At 36.4% G+C, this 23606-nt stretch overlaps 1 protein-coding gene across 2 annotated transcripts in view; it reads right to left on the reverse strand.

Annotated features, from left to right (window-relative positions):
* The window catches only part of SH3PX1 (sorting nexin 33-like protein SH3PX1), a 434063-nt gene that overhangs the window by 189379 nt on the left and 221078 nt on the right, over window positions 1-23606 (reverse strand). For both annotated transcript variants that reach the window (XM_090401212.1, XM_090401213.1), the window contains one exon: window positions 14855-14985. In XM_090401212.1, coding sequence (XP_090257338.1) covers window positions 14855-14985 — 131 coding nt within the window. The remainder of the gene's footprint in view (window positions 1-14854; window positions 14986-23606) is intronic.

Here is a 23606-nt window from a genome sequence, read left to right on the forward strand (position 1 = left end):
AAATCAGGAAAATCCCCAGGAGAAGATGGAATAAATATAGGCCTTATAAAATATGCAGGTATCCTATTCACCAAACGACTTTTAAAATTATTTAACAATATCTGGCAGCAAGGAAACATTCCAGAAAGTTGAAATAAAGCAATTATCATCCAATATATAAAAAGGGGATAGGTGCAACTGTGAAAACTACAGAGAAATAAGTCTTCTAAATACTGATTATAAGTTACATGCACGAATATTAACTTCAAACTTAAATCATATGTAGAAGATAAACTTTGTGAAGAACAAAATGGCTTTCAAAAAGAATGAGAATGCATTGACCCAGCTTTTACATTAAAAATCTTAATGGAAAAACATTATGAATACAACATAGAAATGCATATAGCATTTGTAGACTACCAGAAAGCCTTTGACAGAGTCTTAAGAAATAAACTGTGGACCACACTCAAGAATCTAAACATTCCGAATCAGTGGCTTGCTGCAATAACTAACATGTAACATAAATAGCTGTAAGAATCAATGAAAAAGTTACAGAATGGAAATCAATAAACAGAGGGGATCCATCAAGAGTGCCCAATGATACCACTGTTATTTAATATCTATATAGATGAATTAGTAAAGAAATGGAAGAAAATATAAAACTGGCATTTAAACTGGATCGTGGAAATATGCTTAATACCCTTTTGTTTGCAGATGACCAAATGATCAGAGCAAGAAGTGAAGATTAACTCCGAAAATCAATATATGCCTAAACATAAGTGCAAAACAATTTCGAATGCAAATATCAACAGACAAAACAAAATTCATGGCTTTTAAAGGACCATTTCCAGTCAGAAATAAAATCATGATTAAAAATAAAATTTTAGAACAAATTAACTGCTTCAAATACCTTGGATGTGTTATATCATATACAAAAGAAGCTGACATTGACATCAAAATTCCAAATTTTCTAAAGATAACAGGAATGATCACTAATATTTTCAAACTTAACCAATTTCAAAAGCATACAAGAATAAGAGTTTAAAAAGTTCCCTATTGTACAGAAGTGAATTATGGACTATAAAAACAGCAGAAGAAAAAAGAATAGAAACTGGAGAAATGAAATTCCTACGAAGGACAGCAGGCTATATTTCTGGGACACAAGAAGCACAGAAATATGTTCTTTCTTAATCCCCCACTCTTCTACCTTTTATGGTGTTCAGATTCTTATTCTTGCAACCGCAACTATAATTCGAGGATAAGGTGGTTAGCTCTATGCTTCCCGGTGTGTCGTATGTCTGAAGATGAGTGTGATCGTGGGGCTGGTTCATCATACAGGTTTTCTTCAAAACTGAAAAGTCAGGAACACATTTTTTTTTTACATATTCTTTATTAAATTCAGTAACATAAGTATATAATTTTATAATGGCAACATGAAGAAACAACTTTGGTAATTTTTTATTCTGGATGAAAAAAAAACCCCACTTCCTTATGAGGCCGGCTAAACTTGCCTTTTGTTGAAAATGACCAGATAAAGGTTCCTCAGATTACTGAGGGGGAATCGAACCCAGGTCTTTCCACCCAAAGGGCTTCATCTATAACAACTGAGCTGTGGAGTCTACAGAAATATGTAAAGAACTAAAAATAGACTCAGTACTGGACAAAGTATATGAATACCAAAAGAAGTAGATTTTGAACATATCAAAGGAATGGACAGTTCTAGATTACCCAAAAAAATACTCCAAAACCACCCAGTTGAAGGACACAGACGTCTGGGATGACCAAGGAAAAGATGGAATGAGACTGGAACAGGCCACTGTGCCTAAATCCAAAGGATGATGATTAAAAGTGTGTCAAAATATGTACACTGTTAAACAAAAAATATTTATTTCTTAATCTGTTGTGGTTTAATAACATGGATGTCTACTTACCACAATTACTTGGGACCAAAAAATGTCTTGGTAAGTGAATTTCACAATTGGTAAACTACAGAGACTAGTCCCCCTCTCTCCAAATAAAAATTACCAAAGTTGTTTTTGATGTTGCCATTATAAAATTATATACTTATGTTACTGAATTTAATAAAGAATATGTAAAAAAAAAAAATGTGTTCCTGACTTTTCATTTTTGAAGAAAACACGTATGCTGAAATGTTTCTGGACTACGTAAAAAGTGAATTTACAAAAATAATAAAAATTAGAAGAAAAAAAAAAGAAAAAATATACTCTCCCTTCATAGTTACAAATGCATTACATTACATTACAGCAGTGTTTTTCAATGTTTTTTTGGATCATGTCCCACCTCAATGTCTCAAAGATCTTGATGCCCCATCTCTAACATAATAGTCAGCCAAGTTCTGAAAAAGTATAATATAATTGTGTATAAATATGTACGTGTACATTTTCTAATTGCACCCCCCCCCCCCTGTGGGGTGTACACCCCACGTTGAGAAACACTGCATTATAGGCTTACAAAAACCTTTCATGGGTGAAAGCCATATTAAAAAAAAAAAAAAAAAATTGAAAAAGTATTTCTTGGAAATATCCTCAAAAGGCAACATAATTAGCACTTAAACACAACTATCCATAGATTTTAATAAACAAAATTATAACAAAACTATGTGCACCATGTTACATACAGCTGGTTGACATATCTTAGCAAAGGTGAGCACTCATTAATTGAACAATCATATTAGCTTCTGACACTTGAGTACCATCTACATTATTCTTCCACATTCTTTCTTTTTTTTCTTGTGCTTGTAGCTTAATGATAAAAGTCTTTTCGATTGTCTTTAGCTTGATTATCCATTTCTTTCATACTCTGATTTAGTTTTCTTAATAATATTCATTACTTTTCTGGCCTGAGCTTTATATATTTCCTTATTCCTCTCACTCTTATTCTCACAATATTCTTTTCACATCATCATCTTTTTGTGAAAAGCAAAGCATGATCACTGTCAACTAACTGGTGGCAAAATAGTCATATTCTTGTTTAATAAGGTTGCATATCCATTTCACTCCCAACTTATTTATTCTTCGAACACTTCAGATACATTCAATTATCACCTCATTTAAGCACCTTTTCCCATAATTCCCATGTACTGCTGACATTTTTCCCATTCAGTAACTGATACCATGGGACCAAAGATAGTATTTGCCTAAGATTATCATAATTTCCAGCTTTACAGTTCAACATGTAACCTGTTCTAATGGGAACATCAATATAATTCGATACTTTCCAAGAAAGCATGACGTGATCACTGTCAACTAACTGGTGGGAAAATAGTCATATTCTTAACACAGACCCCTTCTGATGCTATGAACAAATCTAACACTCTTTGACCTCGAGTTCCTTCTGCTGCTCAAGACAATTGTCTCTTAACAATTCAATAAATTCCTCTTCATTCTTATCATGAGATTTCTCTTCTACCCGATCAGTGTGTGGATAATTAAAGTCACCCATAATGATCACTTGTTTAGTACCGTTAAGGTTAAATTAGTGATGCATTTCTTCATCCCCTGGAACAGAGCCACCAGTCTGTAAGCAACATCCTACCATACATTTCATTTTGTTAGCCTCCAGTTCCCACCAGATAGCCTCAAACTCACTGCTACATGGGACATTGTTACCATCATTGCTTTCTTGTGCTTCTACTCTAACTGGATTTAAGTCGTCTGATAATAGTAGTACTCCCCCCCCCTCCTCCCCTATCTCTTCTGTAATTCCTAAAAAACAGTGTACCCATTACACTTGATCCTAGTTACCATATCTGATTCTGATAACCAGATTTCCCTAATGCCAACAATCTTAGGCCACATCATATTCAATAAAGCAACGAACTCAACCTCTTTATTTTTGATGCTTCTAGCATTTGTGTATGGACATAATAAATTACTACCTAGCCTATTCTTATAATGAGATATGCAATTTCTTTGGCCTTGTTATAGAACTTTCTCTTTTCGTCAGACATACTCAAACAGTATACACCCAAAGCATATATTTCCAACCCTTGGCCAGATACATAACCATGTTCAAAGCCATTCATATCTTTATCACATTTGCATACCATAAGTAAACATTCACACACATTTTTTTCATTACTCCCTTGAACTCCTCCTTTGGATAACCTGATAAATTTTGATAAGGATCTTATATGACAAATTTCATTAAATTCCAACATCCAAGGCATATTTCATCAATGTCATTTTTCCTAAATTTTGTATTAATTTAACCAAAACCTAAGTTCTTGGATTCTGTGTGTATTCTATCACTTAAGTTTTATTCAATTTCAACTAACTTTAAAAACAAAAACTTACAGGAAAAAAGTAATAACAATACATAATTATATATTGTATACATTATTATAAGAGTCTGAAGACTCGTCATTGGAGGTTCATTCAACTAGCAACATATTTATCGTACTCAATCTTAAAATCCTTAACACTCCTTATATTAACAACATATTCCAGTAATGCATTCCATTCACTCACAATTCTCCATATAAAAATCTACACCTCACACCCTTCTTCACCACATAATTACAAAACTTCCAGGGATGGCCTCTGGTTCTTCTCTTCTTGCCTTCTACTCTTATTATAATACTTTAATATATATTATTAAAATATATTAAATATATTATATAAAATAAAATATATATAACATATAATTAATATATACTAATTATCATAAGTAATTTCCTGATACATACCATCAAGGGGTGTCTAGGCTACAATAACAGCACTGCATGATTAAGTTTATGTTACTATTAACATAAACTTAATCATGCAGTGCTGTTATAGTACTATCAACAATTTTGTTCCAAATTTGTCTACTACTAGTCAGCACTCCAATATAGTGATATCAAATATTTTGTTCTTCTAAGGCATTTCTGAATGAATCAATCGACCTAGACCTTGGACTTCCTCAGTCTCTTTCCTGCAATCTTGGCATCAAACATGTTTTCTTCTCCCATTCTATTTGAGTAACCATACCACTTTATATTAGATTCACTCCTACATTCTTGAAAGATAATAATGTCAAGTTCCTTTTTAATATCTTCATTTTTAATATGATTCTACCATTGATCAGTCCACTCCCCTAATTTTTCTCAGAATCATCATATCTCTGGTCTCTAAAATCTTTGATCAAGTGCTCTATTTCTAACACAATTCTGAAATCCATAACTGGTCTGAACAATGTCTTATATACTGCTCGTAATAGATTTGCTTTTATTCTGTTGTCTATTTCAATATTTAACTTGTCATCTTCATAAAAATTGTGTCTAAATAGCTGAAATATTTTACTTATTCTATAGGCTCTCCATTCAGAACACAGCTGAAGTTTCTATTTTCCTGTCTATTTTCACAAATTTAGTCTTTTTATTGCTGATTTTCATTATAATTTTTTTTTTTTTTACAGTTGTCATGCAATTTAGTCAGAGACTTGCACTACTGGATGTGTTTAGGAATACATCATCATCATCTGCATAAAACAAAGAGCTAAGTTTGACATCTCCAATTCTAATATCAGACATGATGTCACTTTCTTTCATAATGTGATCTATATAGATGATGAATAAGAGTGGAGATAACATGCATCCTTGCCTTACCTTGATTTTACACCAAACAATCTTCCTGTATTTCCTTCAATTCTAACTGCTGACTTACAACTTAAATATAGATTATGTATTGACCTGCATAATGTTACATTTAACCCAAAAAATCAGCAGTGTTTTAAAAAGCTTTTCCTTGAGCACCTTGTCGTATGCCTTTTCAGATCTACAAAACTTAAGTACAGATCCATGTCATATTCTCATAATTTCTCAAATAGAGGTTGTTGTGATCTCTGATTCTGACAACCTCTGTTTGGCCTGAACAAAGCTGGTTCTCCATGTTTCTCTTCCACAATCTTCCTCAACCTGGATGTGTTTAGGAATACATCATCATCTGCATAAAGCAAAGAGCTTTATGCAGATGTTCTAGGTAAGTATCATGCAAGTATGATACTTACCTAGAACACTTAGTAAAGAAATTTCTCTTTAATCACACATTTAGCTTTATTCCCTTTTTTAAAGATGGGAACTATGAGAGCGCTACTCCAATCACCTGGAATTTGACCTGCTGACCAGGCCATCTGAATTATGCAGTGTAGTCACTGCAAAACCTTTATACCTCCATATTTGAGCATTTCTGATAAAATATCATGTACTTTATTATGTACGTGTATCTTTATCATGTATCTTTATCCTACCTTTCCATATTTCAAGTTTTTGATGGCTTTTCTACCTGAAGTATTGATATCTACTCCTGTTTGCATTTCTCTTGAAAATTTTTTACCACATTATTGTCACCGCTTGTTTCATTTAGCAATCTTTCAAAGTAATTACTCCAGACATCTAAAATGCCCATATAAGTTTTTCATGTCACCTTTATCATTTTTGATTCCTTTTACAGTACTCTCTTTCCTCCATTTCTAAGCATTTTGAATAGCTTTCAGAACATTTTGCCATCTTTCTGATATTTTCCTTCTATATTCTTACTGAAGTCTTCCCATAACTTTATATAACTATTTTCACACACAGCTTAGCTCTCTTAGATTTTTCTCTATATTTTTTTAATGCATATGCCATCTTATTTGCTAGGAACTTTCAGTATGCTGTTTTCTTTTCCAGGACTGCTTCTTTAACTTCTTGTGTCCACCATGTTTTTATCTTTTTTTTTTTTTTTTTTTTTGTTCTATTTTTCTATATTTGCAGTTTACAGACAACCTCACCATGTCTCTGTAGTTGAATTAATCAATGCCTTCTTCAGAGTTTGCCATTGAGACTCCAAGGTTTGGTTCTTGTTTTCAAACTATTTCATTCTTTCTTCAATAAATTTTGTACAGCTGGGTCTACAGTTTACCTGTAAAAGCTGCTCAACTTTAATTTTTTTTAAAACTTTCTTACATACTGTTCTCTTAGTGTGATATTCACTTTTATTCTACTTAAAAATAAGTGGTGACTTCCAATTTCAAATCCTTTGTAGGATTTGAAATTGAAACAGGATACAAGAGTCCTGAATCAGCATGAAGGCATCATTATCTACAGCGAAATAGTCAATGAGGCTTTCTCATGTCTAGTGTCTTCTCTCTATGTGAACTTGTGCACATTTTTATGTTGGAAAATTATGTCAGTAATGATTAGTCTATATGCTAAGCAGAAATCCACCATATACTTTCCATTATTATTAGCCTTACCCTTTTCTCCAAATTTTCACCAAAACATTTCTTATGCTGTGGGATTCATTTCCTACTCTACTGTTTAGATCGACAACAAGTACCACTTTTTCCAGTTTTTGTATGTCAACTGCCTGCTTTAGTGACTCAGAAAATTCCTCTACTTCTTCCTTAGGAGATACTTCTGTAGGACCATAGGCACAAATAAGTTTCATTGTCCATTTCCCCATTTTGAAGTTTGCACATAACTCTACTTGAAACTGTCTTCCAATCAAGCAGTTTATCTTCATGTTTGGTGTTGAATGCTATTGCTACTCCTACGTTTCTTTGTTCATTATTGCCCAAATATGACACTCAAGGAAAACTATTATTTATCCTTATTATTTAGTAAGATCTCACCTATTTTTGCCTTCTTTGCTTCGGTGATGCCAATTATATCAATGTGGTACTTTTTCCAATTCTTCTGCAAGTATATTTCCATCAATACTCTTTAAACTGATGGTTGCTTTAGTTCTTCTGAAGTTGGGTTTGTTCATCTTTGCCTATATGTTGAGGTTGAGTCTGTTCCAGTAGGTGACATTTCACTGCTCGCCCTGTTTCCCTGACGAAAACAGTGGGGAGCCTTGTTTAACTGGGCTCGCATGAAATCTGATCATGTTGCACGATCATATTATTTGTGGTTTAAGCCAATGGAGAGTACAAATTAGTAGGCAATGTTCCAAATTGCCAGCTCATCCTTGTTCGTTCATATCCAGTGAATACCTACTAATAGGGCACACCATATGAAGGTGAGGATTAGACACTATGTCAGAAGACCCAGTCAGTTCTCTGCATTCCTTAAAGGTGATATGAAGGTCTCCTTCCAGTTATCTGTTATTATTTATTAGTTGTTATTATATATATTGCTACTTATAGATATAAGTAGCAATATATAATTTCAAAAATTTCATGTTTCATTACTGAAAAGTCTCAACAAATTTTAGTACTAATTCTGAATTAGGACTAATTAATTCTGAATTAAGGTTGTCGATGCACAATATATAGCCTCATGCAGTCACGTCATCCCCACCTTCCAGCAGTATCGTTAGTTTCCACAAATGGGGTGCTGGCCAACCTGGTGAGCATTGCTGCAGCAAATACCACTACCATATTAGAGACCTGAAGTGGCAGCAGACAGGTTTGTTTACTAGAGCAAGGGTTCTGTTTCTGAATCCCTCCCCCCCACTCCTCCCACACGTAGTGAGAGTGAATGACATACCAATCTCACTGTAGGAGACCCAGCCCTCTCTCAGAGTACAGCAGTAAAACGGTTCTGCAGTAGAGCCAGTGGTTAATACACAGGACCGAACCAGTTAGTAATGAATCCCGATCAGCAAGCATCAATTTCTGCAACCACATATTTTGCCAGTTCATGACTGGAGGGAGACCAAACACTGTGGATGAAGGGGAGGAAACTGTCAAGGCCATGAATGGTCAGGAGACTGAGCTCTCTCTGTGTGGGTGGTATGTTTGTGAGTCTGCCACCTCTCACTGCATGCCCCTCTTCCTCACCAAACACAATGAACCACAACCAAAGGAAATGCGATTTTACTGCAGATCTCAACAATTCTCCCACAAAAAAGGTTAAAAAAAACAGAAAAATGCAAAAAAAATCTAACCATACAAACATCAAAACTCCAACAAAAAATCATAAAAAAAAACAAAACAAAAATCCAACTAAAAAACCCACCAACACTAATCCTTGCCAAAAAAAAGTTTTCACATCCACTTCAACATCTGTGGCCTAAACAGCAATATAAAAATGTGTGGACAGACTTATGTGTTCGTCGAACATGTTGTTTATTATTTTAACGGTATATTAGAACACAGAAACTAAGTAAATAATTAATTTATTAACTTATTGCTGATATTTCGCTGGTATTATAACCAGCATCTTCAGAGCACAAAAACACTGTTTGTCACAATACGCGAGACTAAAACAACATGGTGTACTTAAACAAAATTGTAGCAGCAACACAAAGACTAAAGTCCTGATTTTGGCACCCTCTATCTGGAAAAAAAAAAAAAAAACTATCATATATTACTAGAGTCCTAGAAAGTCCCACTTTTTGATCTCCTTTGGATCAAAATTTCTCTACTAAATTAACCTGCCCTTTTCATGTGCTCCTTCTATTGCTCTCCAATTCTAGGACTCTAGTAATATATGATAGTTTTTTTTTTTTTTTCAGATAGAGGGCACCAAAATCAGGACTTTAGTCTTTGTGTTGCTGCTACAATTTTGTTTAAGTACACCATGTTGTTTTAGTCTCGCGTATTGTGACAAACAGTGTTTTTGTGTTCTCTAGATGCTGGTTATAATACCAGCGAAATATCAGCATCAAGTTAATAAATTAATTATTTACTTAGTTTCTGTGTTCTATTATACCGTTAAAATAATAAATAGCAATATAAAAATGTGCACCACCACCTATAGTCATCTAAACCAGAAATACTATTCCTATCAAAACCCCAACTGGTAACCTCAACAGCCCAAACTACACATTATACAGCTCTTTCTGACACTTGTGCATTCATCAAAACTGACACACCATGTCAGAGTTGTACAGCCTTGAATCCCCAATTTTTGATCTCCTTTGGATCAAAATTTCTCTACTAAATTAACCTGCCCTTTTCATGTGCTCCTTCTATTGCTCTCCAAGCTCGGTCAACTATCTCTCTCTCTCTCTCTCTAAAGAACCACTTTCTGCAGTCGAAATACCCCGATAGTGAGGTCATGCTTCTTGGGGAATTCAATGTCCACAATTCAATTCAATGTTCTCCAGTTTCACCAACCAAGCAGGCAGGGATGCTGAGGTGTTTGCCATCAGCAATGACCTATCTCAGATCATCAATCTTCTACCAGGATACCTGACAATCCCCTCCAATTTGCTAATACACTTGATCTCTTCCTAACAAGCTCCACTTCCATGTATACTGTGGTTGTCGGTTTTCCTCTTGGTAACTCAGACCACAACCTTACACAAGTCCTCTGGTACAGAACAACCATCATCCACCAGTTCAGTCTCATGTCCTTTGGCACTACAAGGCTGCCAAATGGTAGGACCTCCATGACTTCTATTCCTCCTTACCATGGTCTGACTACTGCTTCAGTTCTGATCCAAACACCTGCTCAGATCGAATAACAGAAAATCCTCCTCACAGGAATGAATTCTTTCATCCCTTATTCTTTTCCAAATTCTCAACCATCATTCAAGCCTCAGTTGTCAAAAAAGTGTGCCAATGCTGTAAAAGAAAAAATTTCTGCTTACCACAAATGGTTCGAAACCTAAATTCCATGCCCACTCAGCTTATCTCGCAGCAGTTGCAAAACAATCATCACCAACTGTAAGTCAGACTTTGAAAGAGCCAAAGCTACAAACTCACCTCCTGCCCAAATGGCAGTCACTCCTTCTAGCCCCTTGCCAAGGTCACTGAATACTATTTTTGCCTATCCAGGTTTCCGCCACTCTCACAACTGGATGGTACTTCAGCTAAAGACAAGGCCAACTTACTGGCATCACTCTTATCTTCAAATTCCTGAAGAGAAGAGTGATGCCAATAAGTTGGCTAAAACGAAATCCAAAGAATCCTCAATAACCTGAACACAAACAACGCATCTGGTCCTGATGTTATTCAACCAATCATGTTAAAAAAATTGTGCTCCAGAACTAACACCTGTCCTGTATTGCTTGTTCAATCTCTCCTATTCAACTGGCATCTACCCTATAACATGAAAGCAGGTCCACATCCAGCCCATTCCAAAGAAAGGTGATCAAGTCAACAAACAAACTACCAATTGCTCTCACTTCTGTTCTAGCTAAAATTATGGAGAAGTTCATCAACAACCAACTTTTGAACCACCTAGAGACATACCAACTAACCAGTGACTAGCAGTATGGATTCTGTCACTTGCAATCTACAGCTGATCTTGCTTTCGCCACCCACCTCTGGACTCAGCCCATGAGGAAATTTGATCAGATTTGGTATAGTGGTCTACTTAACAAACTACCTTCCTCACTCTGCAACTAGATCATTAACTTATGGATCTGAGATATGGGTCAGAAGTAAAACACTTGACCAAAGATTAGAGGCAGCAGATATGAGAGTCCTCAGAAAAATTAGGGACATGAACAGATGGCATCAATGGCAATATCATATTAAAAACGAGGATATTAGGAAAGAACTTGACATTGTCAGCATCCAAGAATGTGTTAGCAGAGCTAATCTCAGGTGGTATGGTCACTTAAACAGAATGGGCAAGGAAAGATTAGCCAAACAAGTGTTCTCTGCCAGGTTGGCAGGAAAAAAGACCCAGAGGAAGACCAAGATATATGTGGATTGATACGGTAAAAAGTACCTTAGAAGATAGATATATAAATATGAGATATGATAATGTTGTAACTTTGACAGGTAACATATTGATCTGGTAGAAAATTGTAGGTAAGAAGATAGTAATGATGTAAACTTTTCATGTAGTACTATCATATCCTGTACACCCCTTGAGGGTAAATGTTAGGAATTTGATGATGATGATAGTGATATTTTCCTACTGGTGGGACACCAGTGTACAGAGGATTTGAAATTGAAAGTGATCACCATTTAGTCTTGAGCAGGATAAAATTGAATTTTCTCCTGCCCAAGAATTTTATATTTGAAATTGAAATAAAATTGAAAGCTTTAAAGAGAATAAAAGTTGAGCAGCTCTCAGATGTGAACTGTAGACTAAAATACACAAATATTATTCAAGAAAAAATGAAAGAGTTTAAGAGTAGGAACCAAACCTTGGAGATTCAGTGGCAAGCCCTGAAGAAAACACTGATTGATTCAGCCAGAGAGACATGTGGTGAGGTTGTCTGCAAGGATAGAAAATTCAGAACTTCATGATTGACACAGGAAGTACAGGAAGATGGTTTAATGTTAAATCTCATGTCAGACAAGGATATACATTATCCCCTCTCTTATTCATTATCTATATGGATCACATTATGAAGGAAAGTGGTATTAAACCTGATACCAAAATTGGAAGTGTTAATCTCAGCTTTATGCAGATGATGTTATACTCCTAAATAAATCCGCTACAAGTTAACAAGATTCCCTGACTAAATTGAATAACTGTTGTAATAAATATGGTATGAAGGTCAGCATTAAAAAGACAAAATAATGAAAATAGGCAGAAACATTGAAAATATCAACTGCATTGTGAATGGAGAACTTATAGAACAAGTAAAACATTTCAGCTACTTAGGCACGAATTTTAGCGAAGATGGTAAATTAAATATGGAAATAGACAACAGAATCAACAAAGCTGGTATGGTGGAAAGTCAACTGAATAAATTTATATAGAATAAGAGAGAAATTAGCCAAAACACTAAATTAGCTGTATACAAGACAGTGTTCAAACCAATTTTAACTTATGGATCTGAGAGCTGGGTTAGAAGTAAAACACTTGACCAAAGATAAATTTAGTTTAATCCTTTATCCAAGTGTAAGCAAACAAAGTTTGCGCCTGAAGTATTTTCAGGACTGTGGCAACTCGTGGTAAAGTTGGACCAAGCTCTCATCACTCCTTGTCTTAGTATCTCCCATAATGCAAAGCACATCTCCTTGCAGCCATGTATAATGCTATGCATTAAATTTTAAAAGATGTTTCACCTTATTATTAAATTAAAAAAAAAATTTCCAACATGTTTCTCTAAATCCAGAGTAATTTAATAATAAGGCTTGACCTTTTGGCAACTCGTATATGTAAATATGACTTTTCCATTGCTTCTGCCTTAGTATCACCACTTCTGGGTCTGGCTCCCACTGACGAGATCTCAATAAAGGTCGAAACCAGTCTTGGTACTTGCCTTCCCTTAATGCATAGCATTATACATGTCTGCAAGGAGATGTGCTTTTCATTATGAGAGATACTAAGACAAGGTGTGGTGAGAGTTTGGTCCAACTTTACTACGAGTTGCCACAGTCCTGAAGATACTTCAGGTGCAAACTTTGTTTGCTTACACTTGGATAAAGGATTAAGCTAAATTTATTATAGTCTAACCAAGTTGGAAAAAACTTCCACTTGACCAAAGACTAGAGATTGCAGATATGAGAGTCTTGAGAAAGATTAGGAGCATGAACAGATATCATGAACGGCAATATCATATTAAAAATGAGGATATTAGGAAAGAACTTGATATTGTCAGCATCAAGGAATGCATTAGCGGAGCTAATCTCAGGTGGTATGGTCACTTAAGCAGAATGGGAGAGGAAAGATTAGCAAAACAAGCGTTCTCTGCCAGTTTGGCAATTAAAAGACCCAGAGGAAGACCAAGATATAGGTGGATTGATACAGTAAAAAGTGCTTTAGAAGACAGAAATATAAGACTAAATAATAGTGGAGTCTTGACAGATAACAGACCGATTTGGAGGAAAATTGTGGATAGGAAGTTAGTAATGATGTAATTTTTTCATGTAGTACTATTATATCCTGTATACCCCTTGAGGGTATATAACAGGAATTTGATGATTATGATGATGATGAGCTAATTCATTGTAGCTTTTTCTTTTGTTGTTTTATATGGATGTGTGATAAGCAAAGTTATTTAGTTTCAAGTAAGCCTTGTATTTTTGTTTAAATTTTATACTGTCAGTATGCATGGTAGGATGGCAGCAAAGATAAAAAATCCAAGTTCAAGGGTTTGCTTTGCTGAATAGAAACAGCCAACTTATCCTTGCATCTGAAATACGCCAAATAATATACTGTAATAAAAGTTATGTGAATGGAATCTTAGCATACGATTTTTTTCCCCATCACATATGGGATTTGAGCCCAAGTCCATTTCTCAGACATCTGTACAAAACTTATACAGTAGTCCCCCCCCCCCCATCTATGGGTTTGGTTTTCACAGTTGCACACGGTCAACTCAAGTCCAAAAATATTTAATGAAATATTCCAGAAATATCTAATTCATAAGTTTTAAATTGTGTGCAATTTTGAGTAGTGTGATGAAATCTCACGCCGTTCCGCTCCATCCCATAGGACATCTATGCTGTACTGTATACGCAATTTGCCAGTTAGTCACTTAGTAGCCGTCTCAATTATTAGATCGACTGTCACGATATTATCATAGTGCTTGTGTTCAAGTAAACCTTATTTTATTTAATAATGGCCCTGAAGTGCAAGAGTAGTGATGCTGGCAATTTAGATATGCCAAAGAGAAGCTGTAAAGTGCTTCCTTTAAGTGAAAAAGTGAAAGTTCTCGACTTCATAAGGAAGGGAAAAAAAAATCGTATGCTAAGATTCCATTCGCATAACTTTTATTACAGAGTATTGTTATAATTGTTCTATTTTATTATTAGTTATTGTTGTTAATCTCTTACTGTGCCTAACTTATAAATTAAACTTCTTATCATAGGTATGTATGTATAGGATAAAAACAGTAACAGGGCTTGGTACTATCCATGAGTTTCAGGTATTCACTGAGGGGTCTTGGAACGTATCCCTCCCACGGATGAGCGGGGACTACTGTATAGCCTTGAAAAGCACATATGGAATGTATTACTATTACTATTATTTAATAGAGCAATTTATGTAAAATTAAAAAATGCTTCCATTTTTATTCTAAAGAAATCTCACCTTTAAATCTGTGCAGGTAAGAAAGTGCTTCCATACATCGCACTGCGACACAACAGGATGACGACATATCCTGTTAACCCACATTTGAAGCTGTGCCATTCTGTGTTCGATAAATTCATCTTGATACCTACCTTTAGAAATAAAAAATCTGTTATGGCATGCTGCATTACCTACAAAGCAATTCCTAAAATAAAATTATGCAAATTGTTTTAGATACATATAAGGCACAGTGAACTGAATTAAATTGAAATGAAATTATGTTTTATCCTCTGCTAAATGCTTAAGGTGCTTTGAGAATCATGAAACAAGATTTGTAAAATAATTCACAAAATTAATTCAGTCTAGCCAAGAATTAAATTTACTCCTGAATTAGAAGACAATAAATAAGAGTCTTCTATTCCTGAGGTTCTTTCCAAAGCAAGACCATTAATAGTCCATTTTCAGTATATAGAAAGAAACTATATCGATGCTTCTTCTTCTCATCATCTATATCAGAAATCAAGAATTATCAAAATGTTAATGTAATATGCACATCTTTTGCTATTCTCTTCTAAAAAGAGAACTGGCGTCTTTTTTTTTTTTTTTTTTTGTTAATGCTACTTTTATCTCTAATGGGTTATACTCTAATATCTTAAAAATAACAGACAACTATGGTCTTCACAAGTTCTCAAGAAAAAAATTTCCAGACTTTCTTCCATATGTCAAAGGTTTATCTGAAAAGTTCAAAAGAACTTCTAAATCATCATCAAGCAAATTCCTGCTATGTACCCATGTACAGAATATGATAGTATTACATGAAGAATTTACATCAATCCTTAGTCTCCTTCCATATGATTTGTAAATTAAAATTCTCATTCTTGCTAAAGGATGACTTTTATGTTTTTCAAGTAATTACAGAATTCTTTGCTTGTGCAGTCTTATATTATGAGCAGATGGATATGATTACACAAGTATTTTATAAAAGTACCAAGAATATACCTTCGGTTAGTCACCGATTTTGATAAATCCAGTGTTGCCTGTCACACCATTTCTACCAAACACAGGGTTCATGGAAAAAAAAAACAGTTTTAACAATGTATCCTAATTAATATCTCTCATAACTGCATGAAATACCCCTCTCCCCTTCAACAGTAACCTACTTTTCAATAGCTTACAGCTTTCAATACCAGTGAAACCACTACACCTATTATGACTTCATAAAAGCTTAACTTTAGTTTTTTGAGGTATGGCACTTGTAACATAATGAATGTACTTTTAACATGCAAACACAACAAAAGATATTTTATTTACAAATATTTTGGCATGAAATATTTATAGAAACATCTTCTCAATGTAGGAACAGTTAAACAAGGTAGAATACTAACAATTAATTATTTCAAAAGATATTAGTGACGTGTGATACATAAGGTGACCACATGAAGATACTTAAAAAAAAAACTAGTGATGACTAAGGAAAATGACATTCTCTCAAATTTTTGGTAAAGATATACAATCATTTCAATTCAAGTTCAGGCAGTTCACTAAGGCTTCAGCACTTACCTTAAATAAATATTCATAGTTAAAGCAACAATGATGAGGCAATTAGGCTCATGACCAGAAGATTCTATGTTCCATATCCCAACCATGCTCTGCTAAGATGGACTTTTCAGGTTTATCATAAGCAATTTAAAATTGATGCTCATGTATTCATTTTTCCACAGAATGACAGTTTATCCAAAATAAAGATTACACTTTGGACAAATAGAACATTCTGTTGAAAAATTACTATATGAAATTTGGTATACACCTGGAAGGGTAAAAAGAGGCCATCTGTCCTTAACAGAAGGTAGCCATGATGAGAATTTATTAACAGGAAGCATGTTGGTATTAAGTTATACTTTTTTTTTTTAATATTCTTGAAACAGGTTCAGAGATACCAAAGGTGAAAGGAATTGGAACTCTTTGCACAGATTCTTGAAGTTGGCATACAACACATCACAGATATTTGTATCTGTTTTTTTGAGGAAATTATTATTGATCAAAATATTCTGAATACTGCAAATTTCTAGCTGGGGGTTTCGAGGGTTGGAACAAACAGGATATACATGGTTTAGTAGATTCTTTGTAATGTTGAGTTTTTGGGAAGGATGATGAACTGAAGTATGTAGTATGCAACAGCCAATGAAAGTTAGTTTACAACATTCAGAAGCAGTAAGATCACCAAACGGACACAAAAAAGCAAAATATCTAAAAAGGTCAGTTTATTCTCCTTTTCAACTTCCAGTGCAAATTAACTAAATTATATCTTTTCAGGATCTTAGCCATCATCTCAGAGATGGCTGTGATGTATGGAATAGATCCTGGAAAGATACAATTTAGTTTCTACATTTTTACCTGTCAAAACAATATCTCCTCTTGATTACCATCCACAAAGCCCCTCTCTCCTTGGTGTTTACCAGGTTAAGTGTTGTGAGTGCCTTCACTCGTACTTTGGACAAACAGAACATTCTGTTGAAAAATTACTACAAGATCCCAGTCTTATAACAGTAGATATGAAAAATCTGTCTTGCTCAGCATGGAATGGACACTGAACACAACATCCTCTGGTCCAGTACTCACCTTTAACATCGGTTCAGGTTTGAGTGGTTATTTAAAAAGAGAGCTGAAGTACTTCTACACTGTCCAAATTGGAATGACTGTCTCTCTATTACCAAGATTTGGGAGCGTCTCATCCTCATAAATGCCAAGCAATAGTGCATCCCCCACCCCAACACACATGCACCTTTTTTATGTTGATATAATATAATTGTCATTATATTATATATGCTGATATAATATAATAAAATTGCCAGCCTGGTTGACTGAGTGGTTATAATATCTGCCCTCCAGCCAAAAGGCTGCGGGATTGAATCCCACTGTGGCCATGGATGTTTGTGATTGTCTCTGAAAATATTAGTGGTGATGGTGGACAGTAGATGGCATTGGTGTAGTTAGTGGATTGAGTGGGGACAGAGAGTTATAGAGTAGGTGCCCTACCTCGATGAATCTTTGGACACCTTGAAGGTGTCATGTAATAATAGTAATAATAATAATGCTTTGTCATTCAATTCATTATCTAAATTTAATTTTTATTTCAATCACTTAATTTTGGCTTGAATTGTAATCATATTTTTGTAACCACCTACAAGGTGGCATTCTGACATGTAGCTGAGCTCTGTAAATAGGATTCACCTTGTGATTATGCTAATGCACTGATGCTGACCAATTAGTTTCTAATATATAGCTACCCCCACGAGCCGTATGGTAGAAAGGAATATATATATATATATATATTTATATATTATTTTTTTATTGTGAACATAACAATCTTATGTACAGGATTAACCGGTTTTTGGTTCTCTGCAGTCAGGCAGAGAGGTTACATGCTCATACTCTTGTTGAGGTATGCTACATCGAAGTCACTTTTTGCATGAGATGGCATTATTATTTGCATGAGAGTGCCAGCTGATTAATTTTTGCACTGTTAAGCACAACAATCCTTCTCCCCCCCTTTCTTTGGGGGGGGGGGGGGATGATGTCACTTCTATGCCGGAAAGTGGATTATGATGCAGTCGCCCTGCTCAGCCAGGAGTTGATTCCCTAGATTCCAGTCTTGGTAGAAAAGATCTAAGGTGTTGTTTTTGCCTATGGTGGTGGTGGTGCTCGTGTAGGATCCGACTTCTCACCTTTTGTTGGAAGGCTGTAATGGGTTGGTTAGTTGCCTCTCTCTGTGAAGTTGCTGTGCTGTCTGGTCTTGTATGTCTGAGGTAGAAGCTGTATATTACCGCTTTAGCAGTGATGAAGAGGTAATTGCAGAATGAATGGTTATTCGACTCTGCATGGACTAGATTGAAATACTCCTCTTCTGTATGAAGACTACCACAGGTGAGAGCTGCCGTTTCCCGAGACAATCTGATTAATTTAGTGTTGACTGGGCATTCCAAGTAGATATGCTGGAATGTTCCTAATTGGTAGCAGAACAGGCAGTTATCTGAGACATCTGAGTTAAATTTTCGTAATATAGTTGGAGTGGGTAGTACGTTGTGCCACATTCTCCACTGAATATCTGCGTCAGGTTTGATGGCTCTTGTGCAATATGGTATGTCCCATTGAAATAGTGTTTGATCAGATGATGCAGAATTTTCCAGTAAAGTGCTTTGGTTTGACTGTTGTGTTAGAGACCTGTAGATTTTGTTGGTGTTGTTGGGTGTAAGTTTCTCCCATGAGTTATTGGTTTTTATCAGAAAGATAGGCACCGGATCTTCTGAGTTGGGAGGGCTAAGCCCCACTTCTGTTATGCTATTAGGCATAGCAGCTTGAAAAGCGGCCTTTACAGTGTGTATCTGCTCAGACTGATTCCCATATTCCAGGATTTCGAGCGATTTTGGAAAACGCCAGGTGAGGCTTGGAGAAAGAATGCACCCAAGATCCTCACGCTTTGCCAGCTCTATGGAGGAAAGAAAATCTTTTTCTGAGTGATCGAGCTTCTTATCATCGTGTTGTAGAAGATGAGTTCCATGAGGATTTCAGGTAGGGATGCTGTCTTCACTGTGTGCTGGAGGTTTATCTTCTTCCATCGTCGAAAGGCATCTTTGTAGAAGTTTGTTAAATTTACTGGCACTTGAGCTGTTGTCATTCTTAAGGTTGTGGAGAGAGACCTCTAGTGGCAGAAGTGAAAATATATTCAGTGGTGCATTTGTGTGATATTTCCTGTTATATGGTATTCAGGAGAAATTGAGCGCAGAACGTTGTTATCCTGTTGTCAATGGAGGTCAAATTTTGTCCTCCATCTTTGAGAGAAGTACATAGCTTGGAGTATGAAAGCCAGTTTGTTTTGTTCCATATGAATCGATATATGGTTGACTTTATTTGTTTGATGAATGGCACTGGTGGCGTGAGAATCTTTAGTGTATGCCAAAGGACACTGGTGGCTATTTGGTTAACGATTATTGTTCTCCCTCTTGTGGAGGCAGAGGCTCGTATTGCTGCCCATTTTCCTAGTACTTGAAACATTTGTTTAGTGTTTCCTAGGTAAATCCCCAGGTATTTGTTTCCCTCTGTGGACGAGGTACCAGACATTGGGGAATCCATTCGGTTTTTCCATTTGCCACACCACAATCCTGTGGTTTTATGTGTGTTTAGTTTGGCTCCTGAGGCTACCTGATATTGTTGGTATGCCATTTGTATGTTATGGAAGTCCTCTTCTTTGCGTGCTATGTTTGTAACATCATCAGCATATGCTGTCAGGGTTACGGTTTGGTAAGGAAGTTTAGGGCGGGATGCCCTAAGCAGCATGCTGAGTCTACACAAAAAGGGTTCAATGGCAATTGTGTATAGAGGACCGGAGAGTGGATAGCCTTGTTTAATACCCTTGTTTAATACAGTTATGGTAAGCCTGTTGTTTATTTTCATGCAAAACTGTGCCTCGGCATACAACATCTTAATAGAATGAATGATACCTGAACCAAAGGTGGAAGGAAGGAAGGAATGGATGGAAGGAAGGAAGGAATGGATGGAAGGAAGGAAGGAAGGAAGGAAGGAGAAGGAAGGAAGGAAATGGGATTGGATTGGATTGAATGGATATTTAAAAAAAAATTTTTTTTTTTTTATTCAACTTGTTTAAAATATACATTTGACGATAGGTAACAACAACTATTTACATATTATAAGTATATATATTACAGAGAAAAAAAACATTTTCCTTTCGGGTGTACAATAGAGAATGAAATTGAAGTTTACAGTTCAGTTTCAGTCTGAGTTATCTTTCAGATGAAGCGCATTGTCGTCGTCAATCCAGAAGAGGGTACCAGTTGGATTCCACTCCTCTATGAATTTCGCGACAGTTCTTGTTTCTTTGAAGTATTCAAGTTCCAATAAAAGCCTGCTTTTTAGTTTCCGGCGGAGGATATAGATGAGGGTTTGTGCAGTTTCAGTAATGGATGGATGCTAGTTATTTCTTGTCTGTTTTAGGTAGAAGCTGTAGATGACGGCCTTAGCGCAGATGAAGAGGAAATTGCATATTCGGTGTCTGTTTTATTCTGTGTGGACTAAATTCCAGTAGTCTTCTTGGCTGTGTGCGTAGTTACAGGTGTTGGAGGCAGTATTCAGGACGTAGGTGATCATCGCTTTGTTTGCAGGACAGGTCAGATATGTGTGTTCCAAGGTACCTGAAAAGTCACAGAACAGACACAAATCCGTTTCTCTTAGCTGAAATTTGTACAGCTTAGAAGGAGTTGGCAAGATGTTATGCCATAGTCTCCACTGTATGTCAGAATCTGGTTTGGCACATTTTGATTTATATGGCAGATCCCACTGAAAACTGAGTGGCATATGCAGCCTTGTAGATGAGAGGGTTAAGGATGAATATAAGAAGGGCGAGGATGGAGACCCAGACATGAGGAAGTGGTATATTTTCTTGTAGTTGGAGGGAAGAATTGGAAGTGAGGCTTCAGATTGTACAAGATGAAATATCAGCCCCGAGCAGTTTCTAGAAGGAATACGGATTTCCTGAGGTGTAGCGATATCTGGATAGGCTTTTATAATGGAGGCTTGCAGCTGTTGATATTGCTTTTCAGTTTTTGGGTTCTTCATTGGTAGGCTTGTGAATGCTTTCCACTTTAGGGTCTGGGTTAGGAGGTCCCCTATGACTCTTATTCCTGCCCAGTTCCATGTAGGGAAAAGAAAAGGCTGGCCAGTTGTGGGACTTGTTATGTTTCTGTTCGAAAATAGTGGTTCTGTAAGTGCTGCTGACTCTGTTGATCCTATAAGTGTGTGATGAAGGCCTGTGTTTTTCCACCGCTGCAGAGCATCTTTGTAAAAATGAGGTAGTTTAGGAGGAGATGGTGCAGGACTGGCCATTCGGAGGATTGTGAAAAGTGTAAGTCCCCTTGTGGATGATTTCGTGATGTAATCGAAGGTGGTTACATAAGTGTGATTGCATTGAAGTGTCTTTAGGAGGAAGATTATCCTGAAGGATCTAATCTTGTTTTCAAGGGAAATCAAGCCTTGACCTCCCTTGCTGAGTGGCTTGCAGAGTTGAGGGTATGTTGTCCAGTGATTTTGTTCCACAGGAAACGTTTGATCTCCTTTTGAATGTGGTAGAGAAATTCTTCAGGAGGTGCGAGTACTTTGAGGATATGCCATAAGACACTCGCAGCCATCTGGTTAGCTATTAGTACTCTTCCTCTAAGTGAAGACATGGAACGAACGCTGTTCCATTTACCTAGCACCTGTTTAAAACGGTTGTGCAGCTGTGTCTAGTTCAGTGTGTTATATATTTTGGTGTTGCCAAGGTGCACACCTAAGTATCTTTGTCCTTCGCTTGACCAGGTACATTCGATCGGAGAATCATTTCTAGACTTCCATCTGCCTGACCACAAGCCCGTGGTTTTTGCAGAATTTAATTTGGCCCCTGAGGCTTGTGCATATTGTCTGTGTGCTTCCTCGGTTACTGTCATTTCTTCTTCATTTTGGACTATTACAGTGACGTCATCAGCATATGCTGATAGGGTAATTTTTTGATGTGGCTCTATTATGCTGGTTCGTTTGGAGATGATGGTGTTGTGTACTCTTTTTAAGAAGGGTTCTATGGCTAGTGTGTATAATTGACCGGAGAGGGGACCCCCTTGCTTGATCCCTCGAGAGTATGACAAAGTGCGAGTGAGCCTGTTGTTGATTTTTAAACAGAAGTGTGCATCTCTGTAAAGCAATTGCACTGTTTCAATGATGAGAGCACCATAGCCAAATGCCTTTAGAACTTCATAAAGGTACTTGTGCTCTACCCTGTCGAAAGCCTTCTCCTGATCAAGGCTGACGAGTGCTAGGTTTTCATGTTGGCTGTTTGCGATGTGGATGAGATCTCTTATTAAATGGAGGTTATCATGTATTGATCTTCCTGGGACAGAGTACGTTTGATGTTGGCCAATAACTTCGGGCAGTGTTGGCTTTATTCGGTTTGCTATAACTTTGGAAATGATTTTGCAATCGGTATTAATTAGGGAGATTGGACGCCAGTTTCGGATATCCGTGTGGTCTCCCTTCTTTGGTATCAATCGTGCTACTGAGGTCGTGACGGATTGTGGGAGGCCACTGATGTAGGCTTCTTATAGTGTTTTGAGGAGAAGTGGCCCGAGTTGATTCCAGAAGACTTGGAAAAATTCTGACGTGAGACCATCAAGGCCAGGAGATTTGTTCTTTGGCAAAGATGTGCATGCGGTTTTCAGTTCATCTAGTGTGATTTTATTTTCTACGTGGTCCCGATCTGCTGCAGAGATTTTATTTGTTTCTTTCAGTATTTCGTGAATGGCATGATGGGATGTTCCTGTAGTACTGTATGCATTCTTGTAGTATTGTAGGATTTCAGAGGTGATTTTGCTAGGATCTTCTGTGATGCTGTCATCTTGAAGTCTGATAACAGAGATGGAATTTACTGCCAGGCATTTTTTTTCCAAAGAGAAAAAATATTTTGTGGGGGCGTCTGAAAGATTTATTTGTGTATGCCGCGATCTAAGTAGGGCACCTTTTGTGGATATTCTGCCTATCTTTGCATGGCTTGGAAGGCAGAATGATGTTCAGGGCTTTCTTCTGGGAGATAACTGAGCTGCTCTTCAAGTTGTCGGATTCTAATGTTCCTCTGTTGATTTTTCTGGTGACTGTAGATCTGCATAAAGGATTTTATTCGTGATTTTAAGTGGGCCACCATGTTTTCATTGGTTCTGTATCCACTTTCGAGTGA

The sequence above is a fragment of the Typopeltis vanoorti genome, chromosome 12, assembly GCF_054136105.1.
Source record: "Typopeltis vanoorti isolate ZY-2024b chromosome 12, IOZ_Tvanoo_1.0, whole genome shotgun sequence".
Taxonomy (NCBI): Eukaryota; Metazoa; Arthropoda; class Arachnida; order Uropygi; family Thelyphonidae; genus Typopeltis; species Typopeltis vanoorti.